At 35.0% G+C, this 23,000-nt stretch overlaps 1 protein-coding gene across 6 annotated transcripts in view; it reads left to right on the plus strand.

The window, feature by feature from the left end:
• The window catches only part of RAPGEF2 (Rap guanine nucleotide exchange factor 2), a 311,585-nt gene that overhangs the window by 164,422 nt on the left and 124,163 nt on the right, over nt 1-23,000 (plus strand). For 3 of the 6 annotated variants that reach the window (XM_027866834.1, XM_027866836.1, XM_027866837.1), the window contains exons 5-7: nt 11,004-11,079; nt 12,989-13,156; nt 15,874-15,891. In XM_027866834.1, the coding sequence (XP_027722635.1) occupies nt 11,004-11,079; nt 12,989-13,156; nt 15,874-15,891 (262 nt within the window). Of the gene's footprint in view, nt 1-11,003; nt 11,080-12,755; nt 12,838-12,988; nt 13,157-15,873; nt 15,892-23,000 lie in introns of those variants that run through there. The other 3 variants (XM_027866835.1, XM_027866840.1, XM_027866839.1) reach the window with 2 other exon arrangements.

Genomic DNA, 23,000 nt, shown 5'->3' on the forward strand with positions numbered 1-23,000 from the left:
TCATTCTTGCAAATTTTCATGTGTGGTTCATGCAAAATATATATATATATATATATTTTGTAGGTCTGTATTCAGTAAGTTCACTGTGGTTTGGAAACAGGAATTGCAATTTCTTTTTAAAAGGCGAGATCCAGAACTTTTGACATTGTTAATCTTGTAGTGTTAGGTACCAAGATAGTGTAAGTGAATGTGTCATAGCGGCCTTGGGGGTTGCTAGCTTTAGTTATTTAGTAAAATTGGGTTACCTATCTGTGTGCTATCAGCTAGGCTACAGTTTTTCACAGCTCTGTATATAGCAGCTCATGGAGAAGCTGACATTCCATCCCTGAGAAGTTGCATTCCAATGGGTAGTTTCACTGACATAAAAAAGGAATGTGGAGGCCCATACAAAGGGTAGACTTTGAACACATTGACAGAACAGTCTTCTGTGTTCTGCTACTGCGTGTCTGCCTGGGAAACTTGAATACTCAATGGTAGCATACATCTCAAATATTCCTGGGGTAGGGGGAGAAAATATTTAGGGACCATTAGGACAAACTGACTCCATCATGACCGTAGTGAAGAACTGAAAAATCACCCTGCTGTTCAGTATGTGATTTCTTAGGAATAGGCTTGTCTATTGAAACGACTTGAAATGTCTTTTGGCATCACGTTAGGTCATTATGGAACGCAATCTCCACATTTTCTGCCTTTTTTTTTTTCCTGTGAGTTCTGATCCCCAGGGAGGAAACAGATGATGTTGCATATGGAAAATATGCCCCTCTTTTCTGTGGTATGTAAAAAAAAGTTAACAATTGATTTTGTATACTTCTACTAACTATTAGCTTACATATGTATTTTACTGACTGCTTGATAATATGAAGGGCTGAAGGGGCTGACCACCGAAGTCTATTCCATTTCCTGATGAGCTGAGAGTCTGAATTTTTCTTTGTACCGTAAAATCATAGCATTTTGCAGCCATAGAAATATTAAACTTCACAAATACTTGATACTTTATAATTCTCCGTCTTATTTGATATCAAAACAAAGAATAATTTTGGCTCACCCTTGCTTCTGAACTTCACATGCTGGTTAAGTATAAAAGAAGATGCTAAAACAATCTATCCTCGATACCACACTGCTCTATTTTGAAACACCTTTTAAGGTAGGAAAGAATATGATTTTTAAGAACCTACAAATGAAAGAACTAAATCCAACTCTTACAAGAAAATGTTTAGAGATAAACTGACAGGAAGAAATCTTAATTTTAATAATTTGCAAATAAGTTTGACTTTTTGAAAACATGATGATTTTTTTTTTTTGAGGAGGATGGGTGAGTGTCAGTGATACAAGTTGGATTTGAAAGTGAGCTTGTTACTGTTCCCCCCATCCCCAATTAAATGTATGGAAGCGGGGGAGTCACACAAATCTGTTGGGTGGAAGGACAATGTCAGTGGCATACTGAAGGACTGGTGACAAAAAAGATAAACAAAGAAGAGTTTATTGTTCACATTCCGTGATGGCAAATTATGTAAGCACTCTTTCTGATTGATAAAATAATCTAGTTTCAGCTCACCATTCATTGCCATGGGTAATAGATTTCATACATTCAGTACATTTCTTAAAAACAATGGGGATTTTAAAAAAAAAGGTTAGTTTAGAGGAAAATAAGTGTTAGCTACATAAGTATATAAACAGCTTTTAAAGGTGCTGTCATAATTTGTAGTACTTCTTATTCAAAGTGCAGCTCTTTCAGAGGTGTCAAACTCAGAGGTGTCGAGGGCTAACAACGCTAATGGGGGGAAGAAACTTTCTTATGTAGCTGAACCAGATTAAAATGTAATTGGGAAAAGTTTAACAAAATAAATAAAAATATGGTGCAACATGGATAATGTTAATTTGTAGTTTTTCTGCAGGGATCCATTTCTACCTGTGAAGTATTGGAGAAGAGGTTAAGTGGATAAACCCTATAAATCTTCTGACTCTTTTTTCTAACTAGAGTTCCTTTACTAGTAAATGGTAAATGGTTGCTGTATGTAAAAGCATTAGCTATGAAGTCAAAGAGATTAGGACTGAGAAGGAATGGGAAAGGGTGAAAAGCACTTCAGTTCTTGAAGTATGTGATATTTTAATAGACAGTTTGGGAGAGCTCCTAGGGATAAAAAAATGATGACTTCTCAGCCAAGCTTCTTGTGATAAACCACTTTGGACTTTAGTAGATCAGTCCTTCAAAGAAAAATAATCATTTTTATCTTCATTTAAGTTTTAAAATTTTAACTTTTGGTATTATATCATCTTTGCTTCCAAAGGTATTCCTCACCTCCCCACTTACCTTGTAAATTTTTTTTAAAAAATTCAATTTAGCAAAACTAACAAATATACCAACCAAATCTTACAGTATATGAAATGTTGTGCACTCCTAGTTCCTTACCTCTTCATTGAAGGGAAAGATGTACATCTTTATCTCCTGTTGGGAGTCAAACTTAGTTATTAAAATAATGAATTATTCAGTTGAATGTTTTTGTTGTTATTGTTGTTCTTTCTATTTACATTGTGATTGTTATTGTACATATTGTCTTTCTTTTTAAACATCATTCTGCATCAGGTTTTGTAATTCTTCCTCTATTTCCTTGAATTCATCATATTCATTGTTTCTTATGGCACAATAATATTACATTACATTCATATGCCACAATTTGATTAGCCATTCCCTCAATTGATTCAACCAGTTCACTTTATAAATGAGGAACTGGGGCCCAGAAAAGTGAAGTAACTTGTAATCCCCATTGTTTTTAAGAAATGTACTGAATGTATGAAATCTATTACCCATGGCAATGAATGGTGAGCTGAAACTAGATTATTTTATCAATCAGAAAGAGTGCTTACATAATTTGCCATCAGGGAATGTGAACAGTAAGTAGTTTGTGGCAGAGTCAAGATTTGCATTCATATGACTCCATTTGGGCTCAACTCCAAACCTAACCTTCTTTCTACTATCCCATGCCACCTCTTAGAGGCAGTGGCTATGACATACATGATGGTGGACCTTGGAAATTATAACCTCAAGACTAGACCAGCAGTAATGTGAGGGATTTGGGTCAGATGACTTCTGTGGTTCTTTGCAGCTGTAAATCTATGATCCAGTGAATGTTAGTGCAAAAACTGACCTTGAATTGCTATGTGTGACTGATAATTGCTAAATAGCTGCACTGGACCCTAAGAGTCAGCAATACCCAAATTCAGATTCTGTCTCAGACACTTATAAGCTGAATGACTCTGGGCAAATCATTTAAGTGCTGCTTAAGTTCCTTATCTGCAAAATAGGGATAATAATAGCACCTACTTCCCAGGGTTGTTTTGAGGATAAAATTAGTTAATATTTGTCAAGTAGCATGCAAAACTTTAAAGTGCTATATAAATGCTAGCTATTAGTATCATTATTGTTTATAATATGGGATTAATACCAAGTTTTAAAAGAAATAGGCATAATGGAACTTTTACAGCAGTAATATATTTTTGTTTTATTCTATGCACTACTCTCTCTCCCTGACTCAGGTTGTACTTTGAGTCATTGGAACAGGGAGGTTCTACCAAGTCTGATAGCTTAAAGTATAGGTCTAATCAGAGATTCAGTTCCATAGAAGCTCATTATAAGTAGCTTGGCTGAAGAGTGATGCATCTTTAGTCCCCAGATACTTAGAAAAACTCTTTAGTCCCCAGATACTTAGAAAAACTATCTAATGAATTAATTCTCTTTAGTATTTTGAGATGTATTGGGAAAAGTCTACATTTTTCTAAAATCAATCAACATGCATTTTTTAATTGCCACTGTGTACCAGGTACTATGTTATATGATAGGGATAGAAAGACAAAAATAAAACAATCTCTGCCCTCAAGGAAATTTCATTTGATCAGAGTTTATCTTCCTTTTAGACTTAAATAGATAGTCCCTCCCCTTCAACTCCAAAAGTGTCTAATGAAAAGACACTAGATTTGGCATCAGAAAACCTGGCACCTTCACTTGTTAGGCATGTAATTTTGGAAAAGGCACCTCATTTCTCTGAACCTTAGTTTCTTTATCTATAAAATGGGGATTGTCATCTTTGCATTGCCAGTCTCATAATAGGTAGAGAGAGGAAATATGGCATGGTTGTAAAGAGTGCTAGGGTCTGGAGATCTGGGCTTGACTCTTGGCCTCTAACATTTGCTGGATATGACCATGGGTAAGTCACTTAGCTTCTCTGAGACTTTGTTTCCTCATCTATGAAATGAAGATAATAATACCTTTGGTGCCTGGCTCACCAAGAAAACCCCAAATGAGGTCATGAAGAGTCAGATGTGACTGAACAACAAAAACAACCAGGAACTAAAGAGTGTTTAGTTGAGTTGTTTACAAGAATCCTAAAGCGTGTTTATGGGGATCAAGTAGTATGTATAAAGCACTTAACAAATGCTTAAGTACTGTGTAAGTGTCAGTTTAAAAAAAAAAGTTTTATTTATGTGTTTTGTTTTTACATTAATAACATTTACAAATTATTTCTTTTGTGAGAGATCTCTTGTAACAAGTTAATTAAAATGAACAGAAAACTTTTCTTTCTCTACCATTCAAAAAAAGAAAAAAAAATCTTTCCTTGAAGTAAATGCCCATAGTCAAGCAAAACAGATTCTCTCTACAAATGTGTATATATATGTATACACACACATATCTAAAGTAAACCCTAAAACCATCACTTCTCTGTAATTATTAAGATCAAATAAAATAATACGTATAAACTACTTTGTAAAGCATGGTGGAGTAGAAAAAATTTTGTTTGGGGTCAGAATACTTGGGTTTGATTCTTGGCTGTGCCACTAATGACCTGTATAGCCTGCGGCAAGTCATCTTTCTGGACTTCTGCCTCTTCATCTGTGAAATGAGGGAATAGGTCTAGATAAGCAGAGGTCTCTTCCAGATCTAAGATCCTAAAAGTATTATCAAGCTAATTTAACAGATGAGGAAAAGGAGATTCAGAGAGGTGAAATAAATTGTTTTATCTGACACAACTTGCCAGCAATGAAGCTAGATTTCAAGTCTAGGTATTATGCCAGGTTTTTGTACCAAAATATAATATAGTGGAAATATTTGCCCTATAGTTTTTTCCTCTCTTCATTTTCAGATTAAAATTTATAATGATCTGTCTTTTTATTTTCTCTCCACTCTATAAGGTTGAAAGCTGGGTGGGTGATAATTCTGTCTTGTAATGTTTTTATTATTATTTTGTGTGTGTGTATCAAGACTAGGACTTGAGTGGTTTCTTCCTTAATTTCCCTAGGAGAGTAAATAGCCCTGTCCTTTTCTTAATGTTGTGGATTTTTTTTTAATGGGGGGTGTGTGTGTGTGTGTGTGTGTGTGTGTGTGTGTATGCGCGCGTGCTGTTGTTGTTGTTTTAATGTTATTGTTTTGCTTCTCTTCTTCCAGGTTGTTTTTCCCTTATGTTTATTTGCATTCCCAATCAATATCTCTTCTATTTGATGAGTCTTACCATTGTGGATTCTAGTTTTCTTGTTCTGCTAATTATTTCTGCCATACAGGCCATAAATTCTGCTTTATAATTCTTATTTTTCAATTAAACTATTCAGGAAAATCCTTCTGTGGTTCCGTGCTTTCCTGTGAGTCCACTGGGTTCTCCTCCTTATCAGGAGTTGAGGCATTTTCCTTTGCATTACATTTTTTATTTATAGATGTCTGGATTCTTTTTGCCGATTTGGAGGCCATTTTCCTTCTGTTGTTAATAGTATTCCTGTTGGTTTATCAGCTTATTCTTTTTTTAAATTAAAAAAATTTTTTTTTTTTAGGCAGTTGGGGTTAAGTGACTTGCCCAGGGTCACACAGCTAGTAAGTGTCAAGTGTTTGGTCTGAGGCCGGATTTAAACTCAGGTCCTCCTGACTTCAGGGCCGGTGCTCTATCCACTGCTCCACCTAGCTGCCCCTCTGCTTATTCTTAAGTTCCTTAACTGAGTTTTCTTTCTTCTGTGATTTTTAGTAATTTCATTCTTTTTCCTCAATATTCCCATTACTTTCTGACTTCATTCTTTTTTTTTTTAATTGTGTTTCTCTGGGGACTGGACCTCAGAGTTCTCTCAGCCTTCTCCTGTGCTGGGCAATTCATGTTTCATTGATTCAGTCTCTTCCCCAACTGACTAACTGGGGAATGCTGAATGCTGGACCTTTCACTTCAGTCAGACTTGGTAGATCCACACACAGTCCAGCATCCAGCTTACGTTTCTTCTGTTCTTCGATTATTTATCTTTAACTATTGTAGCTCAGAGCACTGCTGTCTCAGCAATATAAGAGGCTGCAGTTTGGTTTTCTGAGAGAAGTGGTGGAATTGAGTTCTGCTGCCAATCAATTGCAGACTTACCGGAGTGTGGTGGCACTGATGGTGTTGCCAAGTGAGCACTTCAGGATTTAGAGATTAGCTTTCTGCTCCTTTTGGTTTGTCTTCTTGTCTTTCTGGACCAGTGGTGTCAAACTCAAATAGAAATGCAGAGACTTAGAAAGCTACAAATTAACATTATATTTACCTATGCTTTATTATATTTTTACTTATTTTATTCAGCATTTCCCAATTACATTTTAATCTGGTTGGATCCCTCACTCAGGAGTGTTGCAAACTTACAGTGAGTTTGACACCTCTGTCCTAGAAAGTGGATATAGTTCAATGTGTTCTGTCTGAGTTGTCATGCCATCATTTCACAATTTTACCAGAGATTTTAGTCTCCAGTCAAGAGTTGATATTTATTAGTTTAGTTGCTTACTCTGTTGGTTATTGATCTGAAGGAGAGGGAGGCAACATGATGCAGTGAAAAAGGCAGTAAACTTGAAGCATTAAACTTAGAGTCAAAGGAAATTAATTCAAATTCCTGTCACTTACTATCTCTGTGACCTTAGACAAGTTACTTTTCTGGCCCCCAGTTTCCTAGTCTGTAAAATTAGAAAGTTGGAATAGATGACTTCTAAAATTACTTCTCGGTCTAGACTCTAGAACTATGATCTTCCAATACAAATGGGTTAATCTAGCAAATGTGAGAAATTGAAATATTTTCTATGGTACTTCCTAGTAGATGTGATAGACTTCATAAGAAGAAAAAAAGTTGTAAATGTCATCTTTTTATGTCAGAGGTTCTTAATCTGTGTCCTACAAACTCTTTTTAAAAAGATATTTTTATAACATTATTTCAATATAATTGGTTTTCTTTGTAATCCTGTATATTTTATTTTATGCATGTAGAAGCATTGTTCTGATACGAGATGTATAGTTTAACCAGACAGCCTGCCATAAAGGTGTTTTTAACACAAAAAATGTGTTTTTGTGTTTTAAACACAAAAAATGTTTAGGAATTTTTGGTTTTTTATCTTTTGCTTCATATACCTTGACTTTAAATACAAGTCATATGTAAGAGCATATATTTGACTTTCATACCTTGAATTTTTTTTTTAATTTAATCCCATGAGTAATGCTCATAATTTGTTGTAAACTACAAATGGAGAAAACAAACTTATTAGAATTCCTTCCTTCCTTACCTTTCTCCCTCCTTCCCTTTTTCTTTTTTCTGTCTCCCTCTCTTCATCTCCCTTTCCGTTTTCATGCAAGAAATTTAGTGGCCACTTATGTGTCCAGTTCCACTGCTAATAGGTACGAAAGTTTAGACAAGCTTCATTTTAAACCTGGACCAGAATCTTTTTTTTGAGGGGTGGGGGACTTATTTTATTCTGATAGAATTTTAAAATATTCAAAATAACTGTGGAAGATCATCAGTATTTTTTTTTTTGCTAGCTTACACTATTAGCTAGTTAGAAATTTTTTGGAGGAGGGGAGAATTATTCTTTTTTATCCCATTATTTATGACTGGTTGTTTAGGTTTTTTATTAGTATTGTAATTGTTTAAAAACAAAATTATTATAAATAATGTTTACTACAAAGAATACCACTGAGGTATGTCGATGAGAGTGGAAGCATTAATACACGTGTCAGGTTATACTCTAGTAATGAGAGCAAGTTAGGTTTATAACACACCACCACTTTCTTCTGCTTTGGTCCCCAATGCATTTCAACAAACATTTATCAAGTGATAGCACCTGCACTTAAGAAACATATTTTCAGGGCTTCAGACTCCACCCACTGACGTTTCCTTTTAGACAATCATGAGTAGATGTGCAATCCCCTTCATCATTCAAGGATGGAGGTGGAAGAGGGTAGAGAAAGTGTATGGGAGGTCTCTGTCTCTGTCTCTCTGTCTCTCTGTCTCCCTCTCTCCCTCTCTCCCTCTCTCTCTCTCTTTCTTTCTCACCTCACTGTACCAATTGTGTTGCAAAGTTTCTGCTCCAGAACAGATCATTCTTACCCTCATTCTGATAATATGATGTAAAACATAACCAACTTCATTAAAGCAAAAGCTATTTAAGTTATTGAGTAATATACCCCCTACAGTAACATCTAGTTCTATCCTATTTTTTGTAAGGGAGAATTTAGGGGAAATGCAACCAGTTTAGAGTTTCATTTCTTGGAAATATTTAGAAGTATCATTCAAATTCAAAATAAACTTTTTAGTTGATGTAAGCATTAATCTTTTGAGAGTTTATTTCTGGGTGTCTTGTTGTTATTATTAAACAAATTGGTAAGTATTAACCATAATCTACCTAGCCTAATGAAATATTTTAAAGAAGGAAATCATTTTATTTTTCAAATTAAAAAATGGGTATAGTTTTAGTATATAATATATACATTTACCATTAGTATTGGAACAAAGAAGTCATCATGGAGTAGTGGATAGAGATCTGACCTGGAAGCCAAGAAAATCAGGGTTCAAGTCCCACCTCTGGCATATACTGGCTCTGTGACCTTGGGTGTAGGGTTAAATTACAGAAATAGTACTGACTGATATTGATAGAATTTTCTTGTCTGGGAGTTCACTTATTCCATTGAAATCATAGGTCTAATCTCTATCCCTGTTGTGACAAAGGTAGTGTTTTTCAGTGTTCTAAAAAAAATTATGACTATTAGCTTCATTAATGTTTCCCCTTCTGGTATATTTATGGGAAGATAATTGAAAAAAAAAAGAGTTGAACAGGACAAGAAGAGTATACACATTGATGAGATAGCATTCATCAAAGTACATTGTGGTGACAAACTAAAACATATCATGAATCTCACCTTTCCTATAGTTAGTTACCTCTGTTATCATTTTTAACTATACATACTTTGGTTTTGCTTTAAAATGTTATTGATGTCTTTTTTTGTGTTTATATCACCTACATTTCTTTTTCTTCTCACCCTCCCAGAAAGCTTCCATCCCTTGTAACTAATAATAAGTTAAAAAAAGAGGGAGAAAAAGCATTCAGCAAAACTTAACAAATTAAAGAAGCATCCTTATGTTATATTTTCTATCCACAGTCTCCCATATCTGCACAGAAGGTGGAGTGAGGCCTTCTCATTTCCCTTCTCTGGGCACAAATTTGATCATTTTAATTTTACAGCATTCAGTTTCGATTTGTCTTGTTCTTTCCACTTATATTGTTGTAATCATTGTGTATATTGCTTTGCCTGTTCTGCTTACTTTGCATCAATTCATATATATATATATATATATATGTATATATATTTCATGCTTCTCTATGTTTACCGTATTTATTTTTTACAGCGTAGTAGTATTTCATTATATCTATATACCATGGTTTAACCATCTCTAATCATTGGACTTCTACTTTGTTTCCAGTTTCTTGCTACTACAAAAATTGGTGCCATAAACATTTGATCTTTGGAGATCTTCTCTTTTTCACTGATCTCCTTAGGATATAGGTGTAGTTGAGAGGTCTCTGGGTCAAAGGATATGGATAATTTTGTCACTTTCTTAGCGTACTTGACGAAATACTTTCCAGAATGGTCAAACCAGTTCATAGCTCATCAGCAGTACATTAGTATGCCCATCTTTCCACAATCATTGATCCACAATCATCACTGATTATTTCCATCTTTTGACATTTTTTGCCAGTTCATTGGGTGGGAGATGAAAGCTTTTTTTCACTTTCACACTCAACTTCAAATGATACTTCTTTGCCTCTGCCTTATTTTTTCTTTAAGCGTCCTGAGGATAGTGTCTCATTCATCTGGCAGAATCATGCACATTGTAATCATCTAAAAAGGATTATTGAATTTTAACAGGACACTTAGATTTTGTCTCATACGATTGCCTGATGTTTTGTGGTTTGATATTTTGGAGGTGCTTGTTTATTTTCAAATACCACTTGGTTGAGTGGCTTTAAATCTATGTTGTTGTTCAGTTGTGTTTGACTCTCAATGACCCCATTTGGGGTTTTCTTGGCAAACATTGCCATTTCCTTCTCCAGCTCATTTTACAGATGAGGAAACTGAGACAGACAGGGTTAAGTGACTTGCCTAGCTAGGGTCACACATCTAGTAAGTGCTTGAGGCTAGATTTGGACTCATGAAGATGAGTCTTCCTAACTCCAGACCCTTAGCTCTATTCACTGCGCCACCTAGCTGCCCCTATTAAATCTATAGATTACCTCAAAAATAAAGCACATACAATTGTTTTTCTGCTATCTTTGTGGTATTCAGGCTAATTAAAGATTAGATGAAGCATTTATTAAATGCTAAATATATTGCAGTCACTTTGCTAAGTCCATAGTACTTAATCTGAAAGCATTTTATATTAGCAAGCATTAAAACTTTAACTTTTCATGTCAAGGCTCTCCATGTATTGATGAAAAATCAATCTTGTTCGGAGGCAGGCATTTATTTATTTGTTTTCCCTATTCCTTTTATTTATCCATGGGATTTTTTTTTTGAGGCAATCGAGGTTAAATGACTTGCCCAGGGTCACACAACTAGTGAGTATCTCTTGTCTGAGGTCAGATTTGAACTCAGGGCCTCCTGACTCCATTGGATTCTTTAGATATAAATATATATTAGGAATGCCTTGAAGCTCCGGATTTGTTTTGATTCTATATTTTTCTTTCATAGTTTTGGCAAGCGGTCTGCAGGAAGCTTTAGGCGTGGCTGTGAATGCATTGTTTTAGAACCTTCTGAAATGATTGTGGTAAGTATATTCCTCTGTGTTTTCTTTCCCAACCCACTAAATTCCTCTAATAAACTATAGTTTTAAAAAAAATGTTTGTCCTGTTCCAAGTAGAATTTTTTTAAAATGACTTAATAGTGCTTTATATTATGTAACTTTGAATGTGTTTGTGAATGGTTATTTCCTTTTAAGATTGTGAGGAATTGGTTAATTGTCCTTATTTGGGAGCTTCAGTTAAAGCACCAAGAAGGCAAGTTGCTAAGTGTGCTGTTTCTTAAACTTTGTGTGTCAAACCTTGGTGTGCCTTTTAACTGAAATTTGCCAAGAATCTTTGAATTGCAGTATTTAGCTCTCCAAATGCTGATTGAGATGAGAGGTGGAAATTGTAAGTGAGTAACATAATAGACCTCATGAGAGCAAATATTAGATGTAAGTAACTTTGACTTTTTTCTTTTCTATTTCTAATTTAAAGAAGATCAAGGGACTTTTTAAATAATACATTGGATTATAGGAGCCAAAGTACCCCGAAGTATTCTAATTTGCAAGATTAAAAGAAAAATGACACAAAACAGAAAACAATTAACTGGAAATATGAATAGAAATTACTTTTTTCATTTTTTTCTTTGTAGAATTTTAGTATGCTTTAAGTATATGGTTTTTTTTTCTATAAAAGTGGTTAATAATGTAATATTGCTTTGATTGTTCAGTCAGGATCAAAGTGTACAGGTGAGCAGAGCAGATACCTGAGGCACAGGCAAATTCATGATACTATTTTCCCATGCTGCCACTTTAAAACGAAGCAACAATCTTTTAAAATTGGTGATTGCCCAAAGTTTTCATTACACACTGTGTTTTGTTTGCTAGCTCTGGGCAGGTTTCTTCAGGGGGATTTAGGGTTCCATCCCCTGGTATTAGAGAGGAATTTCTGTAGTAATGGGATCTTGTTCATTACAAGGTTTGATTAAAGTTGAAGAAAACTCTTGCTTGTAAAATTTCTTATGATTTTCTGGTAAATGAGAAAATGTTACTAGGGGGTTAAGAGAGAGGTTGTTGACACTGCCACAGTAGTTTCCAGTGGCAGGACTTTAAAAAGAGTCTCTCTTCTTAGTGGGGATTTTGGGGCCTAATAGCGTCATTTTTGAAATTCCCCAAAGAATTTTTTAAAATCCCCTGTAGCATTCCATACCTACCTCTCTTGACTTAGAAGAAGTTTTTGAGGTATAAGAGAAAAAGTCTTGGAATGTAAATTTGTATTCTAAACTATAGGGTATCCAAAAAGGCCAATTCATCTTTTTACATATTTACTGTAGAAGCAGAGAGAGTTTCAAGCCATTTTGCTTTTTAAGGTTATTTCCTTCATTCATTAGTCTTTCTAAATGAAGAGTAACTTTGAAAAAATAAATAGCTGTAATTACAGAAAAAAATATATAAAGTTATGCATTAGATTATAAAGGAAACTCTGAATAATCTACCAAATTCTATTTGTTAAATCTGTCATTTTGGGATTTAGGGGATTTTACAATTGACTCATGGTAGATTAACTTCCTGTGCTTCAGTTAAGAGAAAGTAACAGTTCCCTTAGTCAATAAGCTGCTATATGTTCTCTGATCTCTTTCTCGTATAATGTCAGTACAAAGACAACTTAAACTATTCTTGGCCTTGGAATCACAGGAAGCTCATAGCTAACCACATTTTCCAAAGTGGAACTGAAAATGCCCCTTCATAAATTAAATATCAGGAAGAAGCACTTAGTTTCAGAGGAGTCCCAGTACACAGAAGGTTTGTCTAGAAAACATGTCTACACATGGCTAAGAGCAAAGGAATATGGGTCATCTATTGAAACTGAATATGATGCATAGGTTTTATCAATGGAAGAAGGCCCAGATGTGTGTTTTTAGGAAAATATATAAGTCTTCAATTTGTCTTGTAGGTGGACTATATGGATGAAAATGAAGAATATTTTCAGCGCCAAGCTTCTCATCGACAGTCTAGAAGGAGATTTAGAAAAATTAATCAGAAAGGTGAAAGACAAACAATTATTGACACTGTGGATCCTTATCCTGTTGGAAAGCCACCTTTACCTAGAGGGTATCATACGGTAAGCTACTAAAATCTCTCTCTCTCTCTCTCTTTTTTTTTTTTTTTTTTTTAAAGAAATAGAGTTTTGGTTTTTGGATTGTTGGGGAAATTCATGTTTAATAGATACATTTTAAATGTGGTAGTGTTGGTAATGCTGTGTAAATCTGTGAGGTTGATTTTTGCTTTGTGGAAGGATCAATGAATCTATAAACTTGAAATGCAGGATATTGGTTTGCCCTAATTTTAGTAAGATGGCTTTCATTTTGGAAAGAGCTTTTAAAAAAATGAACTTTGCCTTTTTTGCTGCTCACTGGATATAGATTGCAGTGGAATTTTTTCCTAGTTATTGCTGTTATTGAATGCCTTAATAAAGTGAGTTGTCATACATACTTTTTACTTACAAAATATGTTTATGAAAATGATTCATCACTGTACAATATCTTTGTCTCCAATTTTGTTCAAAAAGAATATTTGGCTCTTGTTAGAATAAAAATAAAGGTTTAAGATAATATGAAAAGTATCCCTTTCTTAAACTAGTGGGGACATGTCCTGATAGACCAAACCCCAAGATGACATAAAATAGTTTCTAAGTCTACTTATGAAGAAACTGAGCCACAAAGAAATTCAGTGTTTTGCCCAAGAACATAATTTAGTCAGCGGCAGAATCTGGGTCTCTTGATGTCCTCATTTTTGGTTATTTTATTACTCCTCCATTCACTTTTCTGTGAGTCTATTATTAACTAAAATGTCATATAAAATACCATTAACTAAATAACCTTTGTTTCTTAAATACAGTTGCCTTTTAGTTCTTTTGAAATAAATAAATAAATACATGTATGCGTTTATATATATATAAGGAAGGTCATGCTTGACTTACTTTTTATCATTCCCCTACTTATTGCATTCATGACCTTTTCCCTATTCCTGTGGATGAGTGTAACTTTAAATGAGACTTAAAGTCTTGACATTGATTTGTCACATTAATTCCTGGAGTTTTTGTTAAGAGGCGTAGATATATTATTTTATACCAATACTTCATGTATTTTGTTTATCAAATAGAAATCTCCTTCAAATTTTCATCCTAAGTACAGTCCTGACCATCAGCTCTCCCTCCACCTACTCTTAATTTAGCATAAATTTCATAGTTGAGTCATTTTATTTTGCTCTTTTGGATAGAATTTCTTTTTATTCACCACAAAGTCAGCTTTGTTTGATTGGGAGGGTTGGTATTAGAAATCTATGAAAGGTTTTTTGTTGTCAATTCTCTGGCAAAGAGAAAATGATGTATTCACTGCCAATCTAGCATAAAGACCATAGGAAGTCTGTACACCATGATCATGTTCTGGAACTTGTGTAAAATGTCATTATCATAAAAAAATTTCCTTTTCCTAAAAGTCCAACATGTGTCATTCAATCAATCAAGTAAGTGTTTACTTGATGCCAGGCCCTATGCTAAGTGATAGGAGAAAAAAAACAAAACAATCCTTGCCCTCAAGGAACTTAGATTCTGATGGGATAGACAACATAACTGTAAGTAGATACATATAGAATGAATACTTTCGAATTGCTTTCCTAAATATGCCTTGATATCACAGTTGTGGGAGTGATTCAATGAGATTATGTATATCTTTGCAATGAAAAAGTGCTAGATTAGAAGCCAGAGGATCAGGGTTCAAGTCCTGGGTCTCTCATTTACTTACATTTTGTCCGTGGGCAAGTCAGGTAACCTCGGGGCTTCAATGTCCACAACTGTAAAATGAAGGAATAGGAATAATCTCCAAAGGATTTTTCTATCTCTAAACTTCAAATTTTATGATTCTGTTTTCAAAATGGAATTTTATTTCCTTTTTTTGGAAAAAAAAAAGATTTCTCTTAATTTGGTCTGCTTAGTTATTGCAAGGCCAATATTTTGCCACTCCCTCCCACCCCACTTTTTCTTGTTAGAAATATTGTCTTTTTGGGAGGGAGCCTCACTCCTTGTTCCTAGGCTGGCAAATAATAGTTGACATTTTTTATTGTGCTTCCTAAGACACACGTCTTTGAAAACAGTGTTTTAAAGACCAATTCAGTCAATAGATATGTTTGTTTACAGGGTTATAAAAATATGAAATGATTACAAATGTGTGATGTGTTGGTTCTTGTTGTTTGAAGTATGAAATGAGCTATTGGTGGAAACAATTATAAACATGTTCATGTTAAAGCAATGGATTGAAACTTACTGTTACATTATATTTACACCTCCACTCTGTGTAAGTTCGTTGTTAGCTAAACGTTACTTGGCTCTTATTTCACCCAAATTAAACAAATCTCAGCATTAAGAAAAACAAAATACTTTATCTGTAGAGTGCTACCATATAGTGTAAATAAGAAGCTGAAGATGCTCAGTCTTTCTTAGAAATGGGCCAATATGTGTTACATTTAAGAAGTACCCTGTTTCCTTTAAGAAAGTTGGCTAGCAGTGAGAAAAGAAGAGAGAGAAGTTTATCAAAATGAATTGCATGATCATGTCCCACAAATACTTTAATTCTGAGTTCATTGCTATTGCATGGCATATATGTTACATTATGCATAGAACATTTATACATACAGTCAGCTGATGGGGAGGTGGTGATCTAGGGCCATTCTTAACCTAATTTTAACATTATCGTCATTTTTGGCAAATGTACTATAGCATGTCTGATAATATTCATCTTTTCCTTTCCTCCTTTATGGCACTCATTTCATTTTGGCTCAAAGGAATGCACTAAATCTCAGGTATTGTAATTTGTGTGTGGTCCCCTAACACTAACCGTTTACTTGTAAGTTTGCAGTGTAACTAATAAATTCATAATACTGATGTATTATGTGTCTAAGTGGATTATGCTTGTCCCTTTGTATTTTTAGAGTTATTTTGCCTGTCTTAGAGGAAATGCTTAAGACTTTCTAAGCATCAGTGTTAAGACTTGGTGACAGCATGGGCTTTCTGCTTTCTCTTTCATACCTAGCATTGGGCTGATCACAAACACGTTAGATGCTCAGGGAACATTGATGGTAAATTCCTTTACATAGAATTATAGATTTCCCTGTATTGAGGGTTTGTCAATGTCTTTAATGCTTATTTCAGTTATTATAGCTAAGAAAAGACATTGTTCAGGAGGGCATCACAATTCCCATCACCCTCTTCAGAATTTGTAAAATTTTCAAATCATTAAAAATATTTGTATGTGTTCCTTTAAAGACATATTTCTTTCCTTATCTATTGTTTTTATGCCTCCAATTCAGACATAGATTCAGGGATTTTTACAGCTTTGTCCAGTTGAATAGAGGGAATATTTAAAAGGTAACACAAATATTCAGTTTGCTTTAATCAGTATGTTTAGAAGTATCAGGAAGTGAAGAGCTGTGTAGTCACAAGTCTGCCTTGAAAAACTAAAGAACAAATAGGATTTGAGTATAATTTGTGTTAATGATTTAGGGTCTATCTTTTCATCTTACAAACATCAGCCACCATAGTGTGTATCTTTGAGGTATATATGAACCCAACTGCAAGTGTATCTTCTATAGTTAGAACGTGTTGGGTGAAAAAAGTGAAATCAATGTCTAGTAGAAATCCATTGTAATTCTTCATTTTAACCAGACTTGCTTGTTTCTTTCTTATTAGTTGGCAAATCTATGGAATCAGTTTTTTACCATAGAGTACTTGGATGCTTATATATGACTAGCATGGTTAATAATTTTCTTCATTTTGACATTATTGTTCAAATGTGGAGTTATCTTAGAAAAGTCTCTTAGGATGTTGGAGTCATGGGGGAAAGTGTTATTTTTCATAGTGTCCTAAATTGATGTAACTAATAAAATAATTTGGTTTTATCTCTTTTTAAATTGACATGAAAAAATAATATTAACTTAATTCTTAGTACATTAAGGGTCCATCATCCATAAAATATGTTCAATTTAATAGCTTTGCGTGCTCATCTGAAGTACTTGTTGGGTTCTGTAAAACAAAATGTGATGGTTGTGTGGTTAAGGCTTGGTAATGAGAAAAGTGGATTTATGTCCTGTCAGCATTATTTCTGAATTTTTACAATGTAAGATTTGGAAATATTGGTCATTTTGTATGGAATTAGTGAGTTTTAAAGTGAATGTATAAGAAATGTTGATGTAGCAAGAGAATTTTTAAAAATTAGTTTTTAGAAGATATGTTCTTTTAAGAAAACTTTCTACATATGAAAATAGTAAACATAATAAAAATTAAACTTGTAAAAACATTTTTTTAACTTGAAAGAACTCTGATTTAATCCAATTTCTATTCTGCTTTGTGGTCAATTTAAAATAGAAATCTTCATTGTGCCATGCTAGCTTAAACATGTTTGAAAATTAGGGATTTTGTAATCTCTGAAAAATGTAAATATTTTTCATGCTAATATGGGAGTCCTAATATTGTTCATTAAAAACTTTTTTTTTGAGCAAGCATTTTCTTTTCTTTCTTTTTTTTTTAAGGCATTTGGGGTTAAGTGACTTGCCCACAGTCACACGGCTAGTAACTGTCAAGTGTTTGGTCAGAGGCCGGATTTGAACTCAGGTCCTCCTGACTTCAGGGCTGGTGCTCTATCCACTGTGCCACCTAGCTGCCCCTTGAGCAAGCATTTTCAAAGAGAAGGAGGTGCTTCAGGTCTTTGCCAGTGGTTGTCAAAATTTGGTCTGGGGATCCCCAGGGAATCCTCAAGACTTTTTATAAAATATTATAATTTCTAATGCAGGAAATGTTAATAAATATCAAACCCCCCCAAAGCAAATTATTTTGGAGAGGGTCCTCACTAATTTTAAAGAGATTTAAAAGAGTCCTGAGTCCAAAAAGTTTGAGAACCACTGGTCTGTACCATGCTTAGGCATTTTTAAAATGTGTTGCAAGCAGTAGAAGCTTGCTTTCATCATGATTCTTTTGGTCCTATTAGTAAGAGGTTCCACTGATAAACTGTAATTTAAATAGTATGGGTCAAAACTTTTTGCTGTAGGTTTTGATCTGTGTCAGTATACATTTAGTTTGGTCAAATGAAGCAACATGGTGCAGTGATTCCCAACATTTTTTCCCCCTTAACTCCCTTTAAACTGTAACAGAATAAAATGTGTTGTGAAACCACTGGTGGCTTGGGGAGTGTGTGTGTATGTGTGCATGTGTGTAACATAATTAGATAATTATTTACTTATTAAGGTTTAAATTAAATAAGTAAATTTAATAATAAATCTAGCAATCGATAAATGGTCAAAGGATATAAACAAATAGTTTTCAGATGATGAAATCAAAGCTAACTATAGTCATATGAAAAAATACTCTAAATCATTATTGATTAGAGAAGTGCAAATTAAAATCTCATGCCTGTCAGATTGGCTAACATGACAAAAAAGGAAAATGACAAATGCTAGAGGGATTGAGAGAAAATTGGGACAATAATGCAATGCTAGTGGAGTTGTGAACTGCTCCAACTATCTGGAGAACAATTTGGAACTATGCCCAAAGGGCTATAAAACTGTACATACCCTTTTATCTAGCAATATTACTACCAGGTCTGTATCTCAAATAGATTAAAAAAAAAAGACAAAGACCTATATGTACAAAAATATTTGTAGAAACTCTTTTTGTGGTGGCAAAGAATCGGAAGGGGGATGCTCATCTATTGAGAAATGGCTGAACAAGTGATGGTATATGATTGTGATGGAATAGTGTTGTGCTATAAAAGTTATGAGCAGGATGGTTATAGAAAAACCTGAGAAGACTTAATATGAACTGATGCAAAATGAAGTAAACATAACCAGGCGAACATCTTACAGAGTAACAGCAATATTATAACAGTGATCAACTATGAATGACTTAGCTATTCTGATCAATACAGTGATCCAAGGCAGTTCCAAAGGCCTTATGGTGGAATCTGAGTACAGATTGAAGCATAATTTTTTTCAGTTTCTTTTTCTTTCTTTCTTTCTTTTTTTTTGCAAGATGGCTAATATAGAAATATGTTTTGCACTATTTCACATTTTGTCTTCTCAATGGGTGGAGGAGTGTGAGGAGGGAAAGAATTTGGAGCTCAAATTTTTTAACAAAATAAATAATAAATTTGCTTTTTTTGAAAAAGGATTTTGAGCATGAAATCCTTATGGGAACTGCAGATATAGAGTATAGGACTTGGAGTCAAAAGGGTTTGAATCCTACCTCTGACATTTAAATAGCTCTGTGTGTGTGTGTAAGAGAGAAACAAGACAAGATAGTCCTCAAGCAGTCATTTAGCTGTTTAGTCATGAGTGTTCTCATTTTAAAAATGGGAGTGATAATGCTTATAGTCTTTAGCTCATAGTGTTGCTGAGAAAATCGAATGACATACTGCATATCAAATGATTTGTAAACCCTAAAACCATATATGTTAGTTATTGTTTAGTGTGTCCCATCCTACTAAGAGTCATTACTCTTCTGATAAACTCAGTTTACTGTTAGTTGGGATAAGGGACAAATAAAAGTTGGGGTTAGTTAGATTTTGATGATGGTGTTGGGGGTTAGTCTTAGCCAAGATGTATAGAAGTTATCAAGTCCAGTTCCCAGATTGAAATATTCCTGTTGAGGTAAGGGGAAGGGGAAAAGATGATGGCATGGCACTTTGTAACCAGAAGACAAGTTATTTTTCTCTAGACCCCAGTTTCTTCAATTGTGACTTTAGAGATTGAAATAGAAGGACATGGCATCTACAGTCTCTTCCAGCTCTAAATCTATGTTCATATGAAAATCAGATGAGTAGTAGGGGTCAGAGGTCCATTGGTTAACTAGGCAGTCAAAAACCAGGAAAATGGCAAGTGTGAAAAAGGCAGAGAAGTAAGTCAAACTGAGGTTTTAATACTACCTAATTAGTTGAAGCTGATCCCTGGCTGGGATCTAGCTAGCTACTTATATTCTACCTTGGGTGGACCCAACCCCTGAGTCAAACTGTCCTTGAGGTTTACAGAAAATGGTAACTGAAGATAGATAGCCCTAGGTCATTAAGACAGAGCTTCAGAATAGACAATTTCAAGATACAGAATTTGAATAGATTAGACCAGGTCTTTGGATATGCAATTTCCCTCCCACCCCCCTTTTTGCTTATTATTCTTCCTAGATCCTAAAATAAGTGAAAAAAAAAAGATATCGTTCATGATACCTCCTGTAGTATATATTAAACATTTAACTATATAAGTCTTGTTATGCAGAAGTCTTTGACATTCATAGATAATACTTGGTCCCCAAGAGTAGAAAAGTCTGAGAGATGCTGAGGGTGCTGGAAAAGCTTGTGAGGGAAGAATGACTACTCTGATCTACTTTTTACCTCAATAGAAAGCCACTTATAATGTGTATTTATTTCTTCTCCTTTGTCTTCCCTTTTCCTTTCTTCCTCTCTTTAATTCAGTTTGCTTGAAATCAACAAATACTTTTTGAATAAGAAGTTAGATTGATGGAGTCTTATTAAATCTTAACTCAGGTACTGCTACGTCATGATTTAAAATGTGTGCCCCATATATCATTATTAAGTCTTCTCTCCTCTCTGTTAGTTCTCCCCCCCATCCTGCCCTCCCCCTTTGCCCATTATTACCCCTACCATTGTCATTTCTAAGTGCTTCTGATCACAATTAGTACGTAATTCATACTAAGATGTAAAGTGCTGACTGCCTTAGCATTTCCTGCAGACTAGAAGTGAATCAGTTAAATAGAATATGTTTAGATGGGTGGTTTTTGAATAGCAGGGAATATAATGAGTGTTGTTTAATTGTATATATGCCCTTCCAAGTACAAGTAGCCCCTGTCCCATAGTGTTTAAAAGACAGCGTCATTTATTGAAATAGGGAGCTTGAGTGCAAATATTTGAAATGACATTTTTCTTGTGGAGGGTCTACTGATTATATATTTTTTGAACTGGTAGTTTAGAGAAAAAAAGGTAATAAATATATTCCCTGTGTTCTTTGCCCTGTGCTCAAGGTGGTTATATTATACTTTGGGTGATATAACCCATTATTTTCATCCAGACCTGTGACTTCATTGGTGTAGGGTGATGTGGTTTAGCGGTTAGGGGTCCTGGGACCGCAAAATCACAACATGTGGGTCCTGCTCGAAAGAATTCGACCCAAGCCTTCTTTCAGCCAAATACAAGGTTTATTAGAACATCCATCATATAGGGCAGACTTTTCAGGAGTCTGAACACGGGTAAGCAGTGGCTAGATTATAAGAATCTAAGCAGTGGCTAGATTTTAAGAATCAGAGCAGTGGCTAGGTTATAAGAATCAGAGCATCTTAATGGAGACAAGGTGGATCTTATATATAGAAAGACTGTGGGAGGGACCTAGGAGTGGTCAGTAAACTGGGGTGAACAAAACTCCTGGGACCTGGACTATGGCCAAGGGAGAATGGAGCCTAGTTAGGATTAAGGGTGGGAAATGGCCAGGGGCCATACATAAGGAGGTAAAACAAAGGGAGGCCAGGCTAGGTTAAAGGTAACAGAACTGGGAGATTGGGTGTAGCCACAATGAAAGGCCAGTTGGTGGGATTATAGCCTCAGGCAAATGCCAGAGATTTGGCCAAGTGGGAAAGTTCACGGTTTTTCCTTTCTGGGGTCTAGATCCCAACCCCATCATAGGGGATTGCCAGATGAGGAAATTTCTCAATCAATACCAGTACCGATACTAGTACCAATACCATGCCAACACCAACACCAATACTAACCCCAATCCCAATACTACTTTAATCACAATTCCAGTTCTAATACACCTGCTACTGTTTTGTAGTTTGTAACAGAGAGTTGCCTGGAATACTGAGAGCTGACTGACTTGCTCTGAGTCACATTGCTATTATGTGCCAGAGGGTCTCGAATCTAGGTTTTTCTGCCTATGAGACTAGCTCTCTATCCGGTAATTCAGTCTGCTTCTCAAATATACATATACAATTTTAATAAATAACAGTACAATGCAGTAAGTATCAAATGAATAGTATATAAAAATGAACAGTCTAGGATTTCAGAGGAGGGAGGGATCGAGTTCATTGTCATATGTGTCAAATAACATGAAACTGCTTAGTCAGGTTGCTTCTGGAAGAAATGGGACTTTTGGCTTAGGACTCGAAGAATGTGTAGGACTTGAATTAGGGGAAAAGGAAAGGAGTGTGTGTGTGTGTGTGTGTGTGCGCGCGCGCGCATCTAGAGCTATTCCAAATACACCAAACAGTTTGTACTAGGAAAAGTAGGTTTAGATTATAATCAAAATAAGTTAAAATAAGAAAATGAAGAATAAGTCATTAATGGTGTTGGTTTACTAGGCTCTTATCCTTCTAGCTTGGACTCTTACCAGGTCATATACCTTAATACTCCAATAGGATCATAACTGGCTTTGTTGTCTTGAACTTTCTCTACCCTCTCCCAGTTTTCTTACACACTGCTGCAGGTTAATCTTCCTGAAACAAATCTTTCATTGTGGCACCTTCGCTGGTGACTCTTTGCTTCTAGAATAAAATCCAAACACTTTAGCCTGCCACCGAATGTTCTTCTAAATCCCAGCTTTGCTGTGCACCAACTGTGGGAGGTCAGACAAACCCCCTTAACTTTACTGAGCCATAGTTTACTGATATGTGAAATGTGGATAATAATATAATACCAAACTCATAGGATTGTTGTATGAAGGGTGATACTATACTTAAATTACAGAAAAAATGTATGCTTCTGCCACTATCTCAACCCAACTCCCTTTCCAGGATTACGTGTTATTATTCTGTTATTTGATCTCTCCTAAATAAACTGGTCTTCCCTGTGTCTCTTCTCATCTCACTTGATCCACAATGTTCCCTTGGCAGTACACGCTCTCCTCCTCTACCTATGTGTAGA

The sequence above is a fragment of the Vombatus ursinus genome, unplaced genomic scaffold, assembly GCF_900497805.2.
Source record: "Vombatus ursinus unplaced genomic scaffold, bare-nosed wombat genome assembly UNPS02014784.1, whole genome shotgun sequence".
Lineage (NCBI taxonomy): Eukaryota > Metazoa > Chordata > Mammalia > Diprotodontia > Vombatidae > Vombatus > Vombatus ursinus.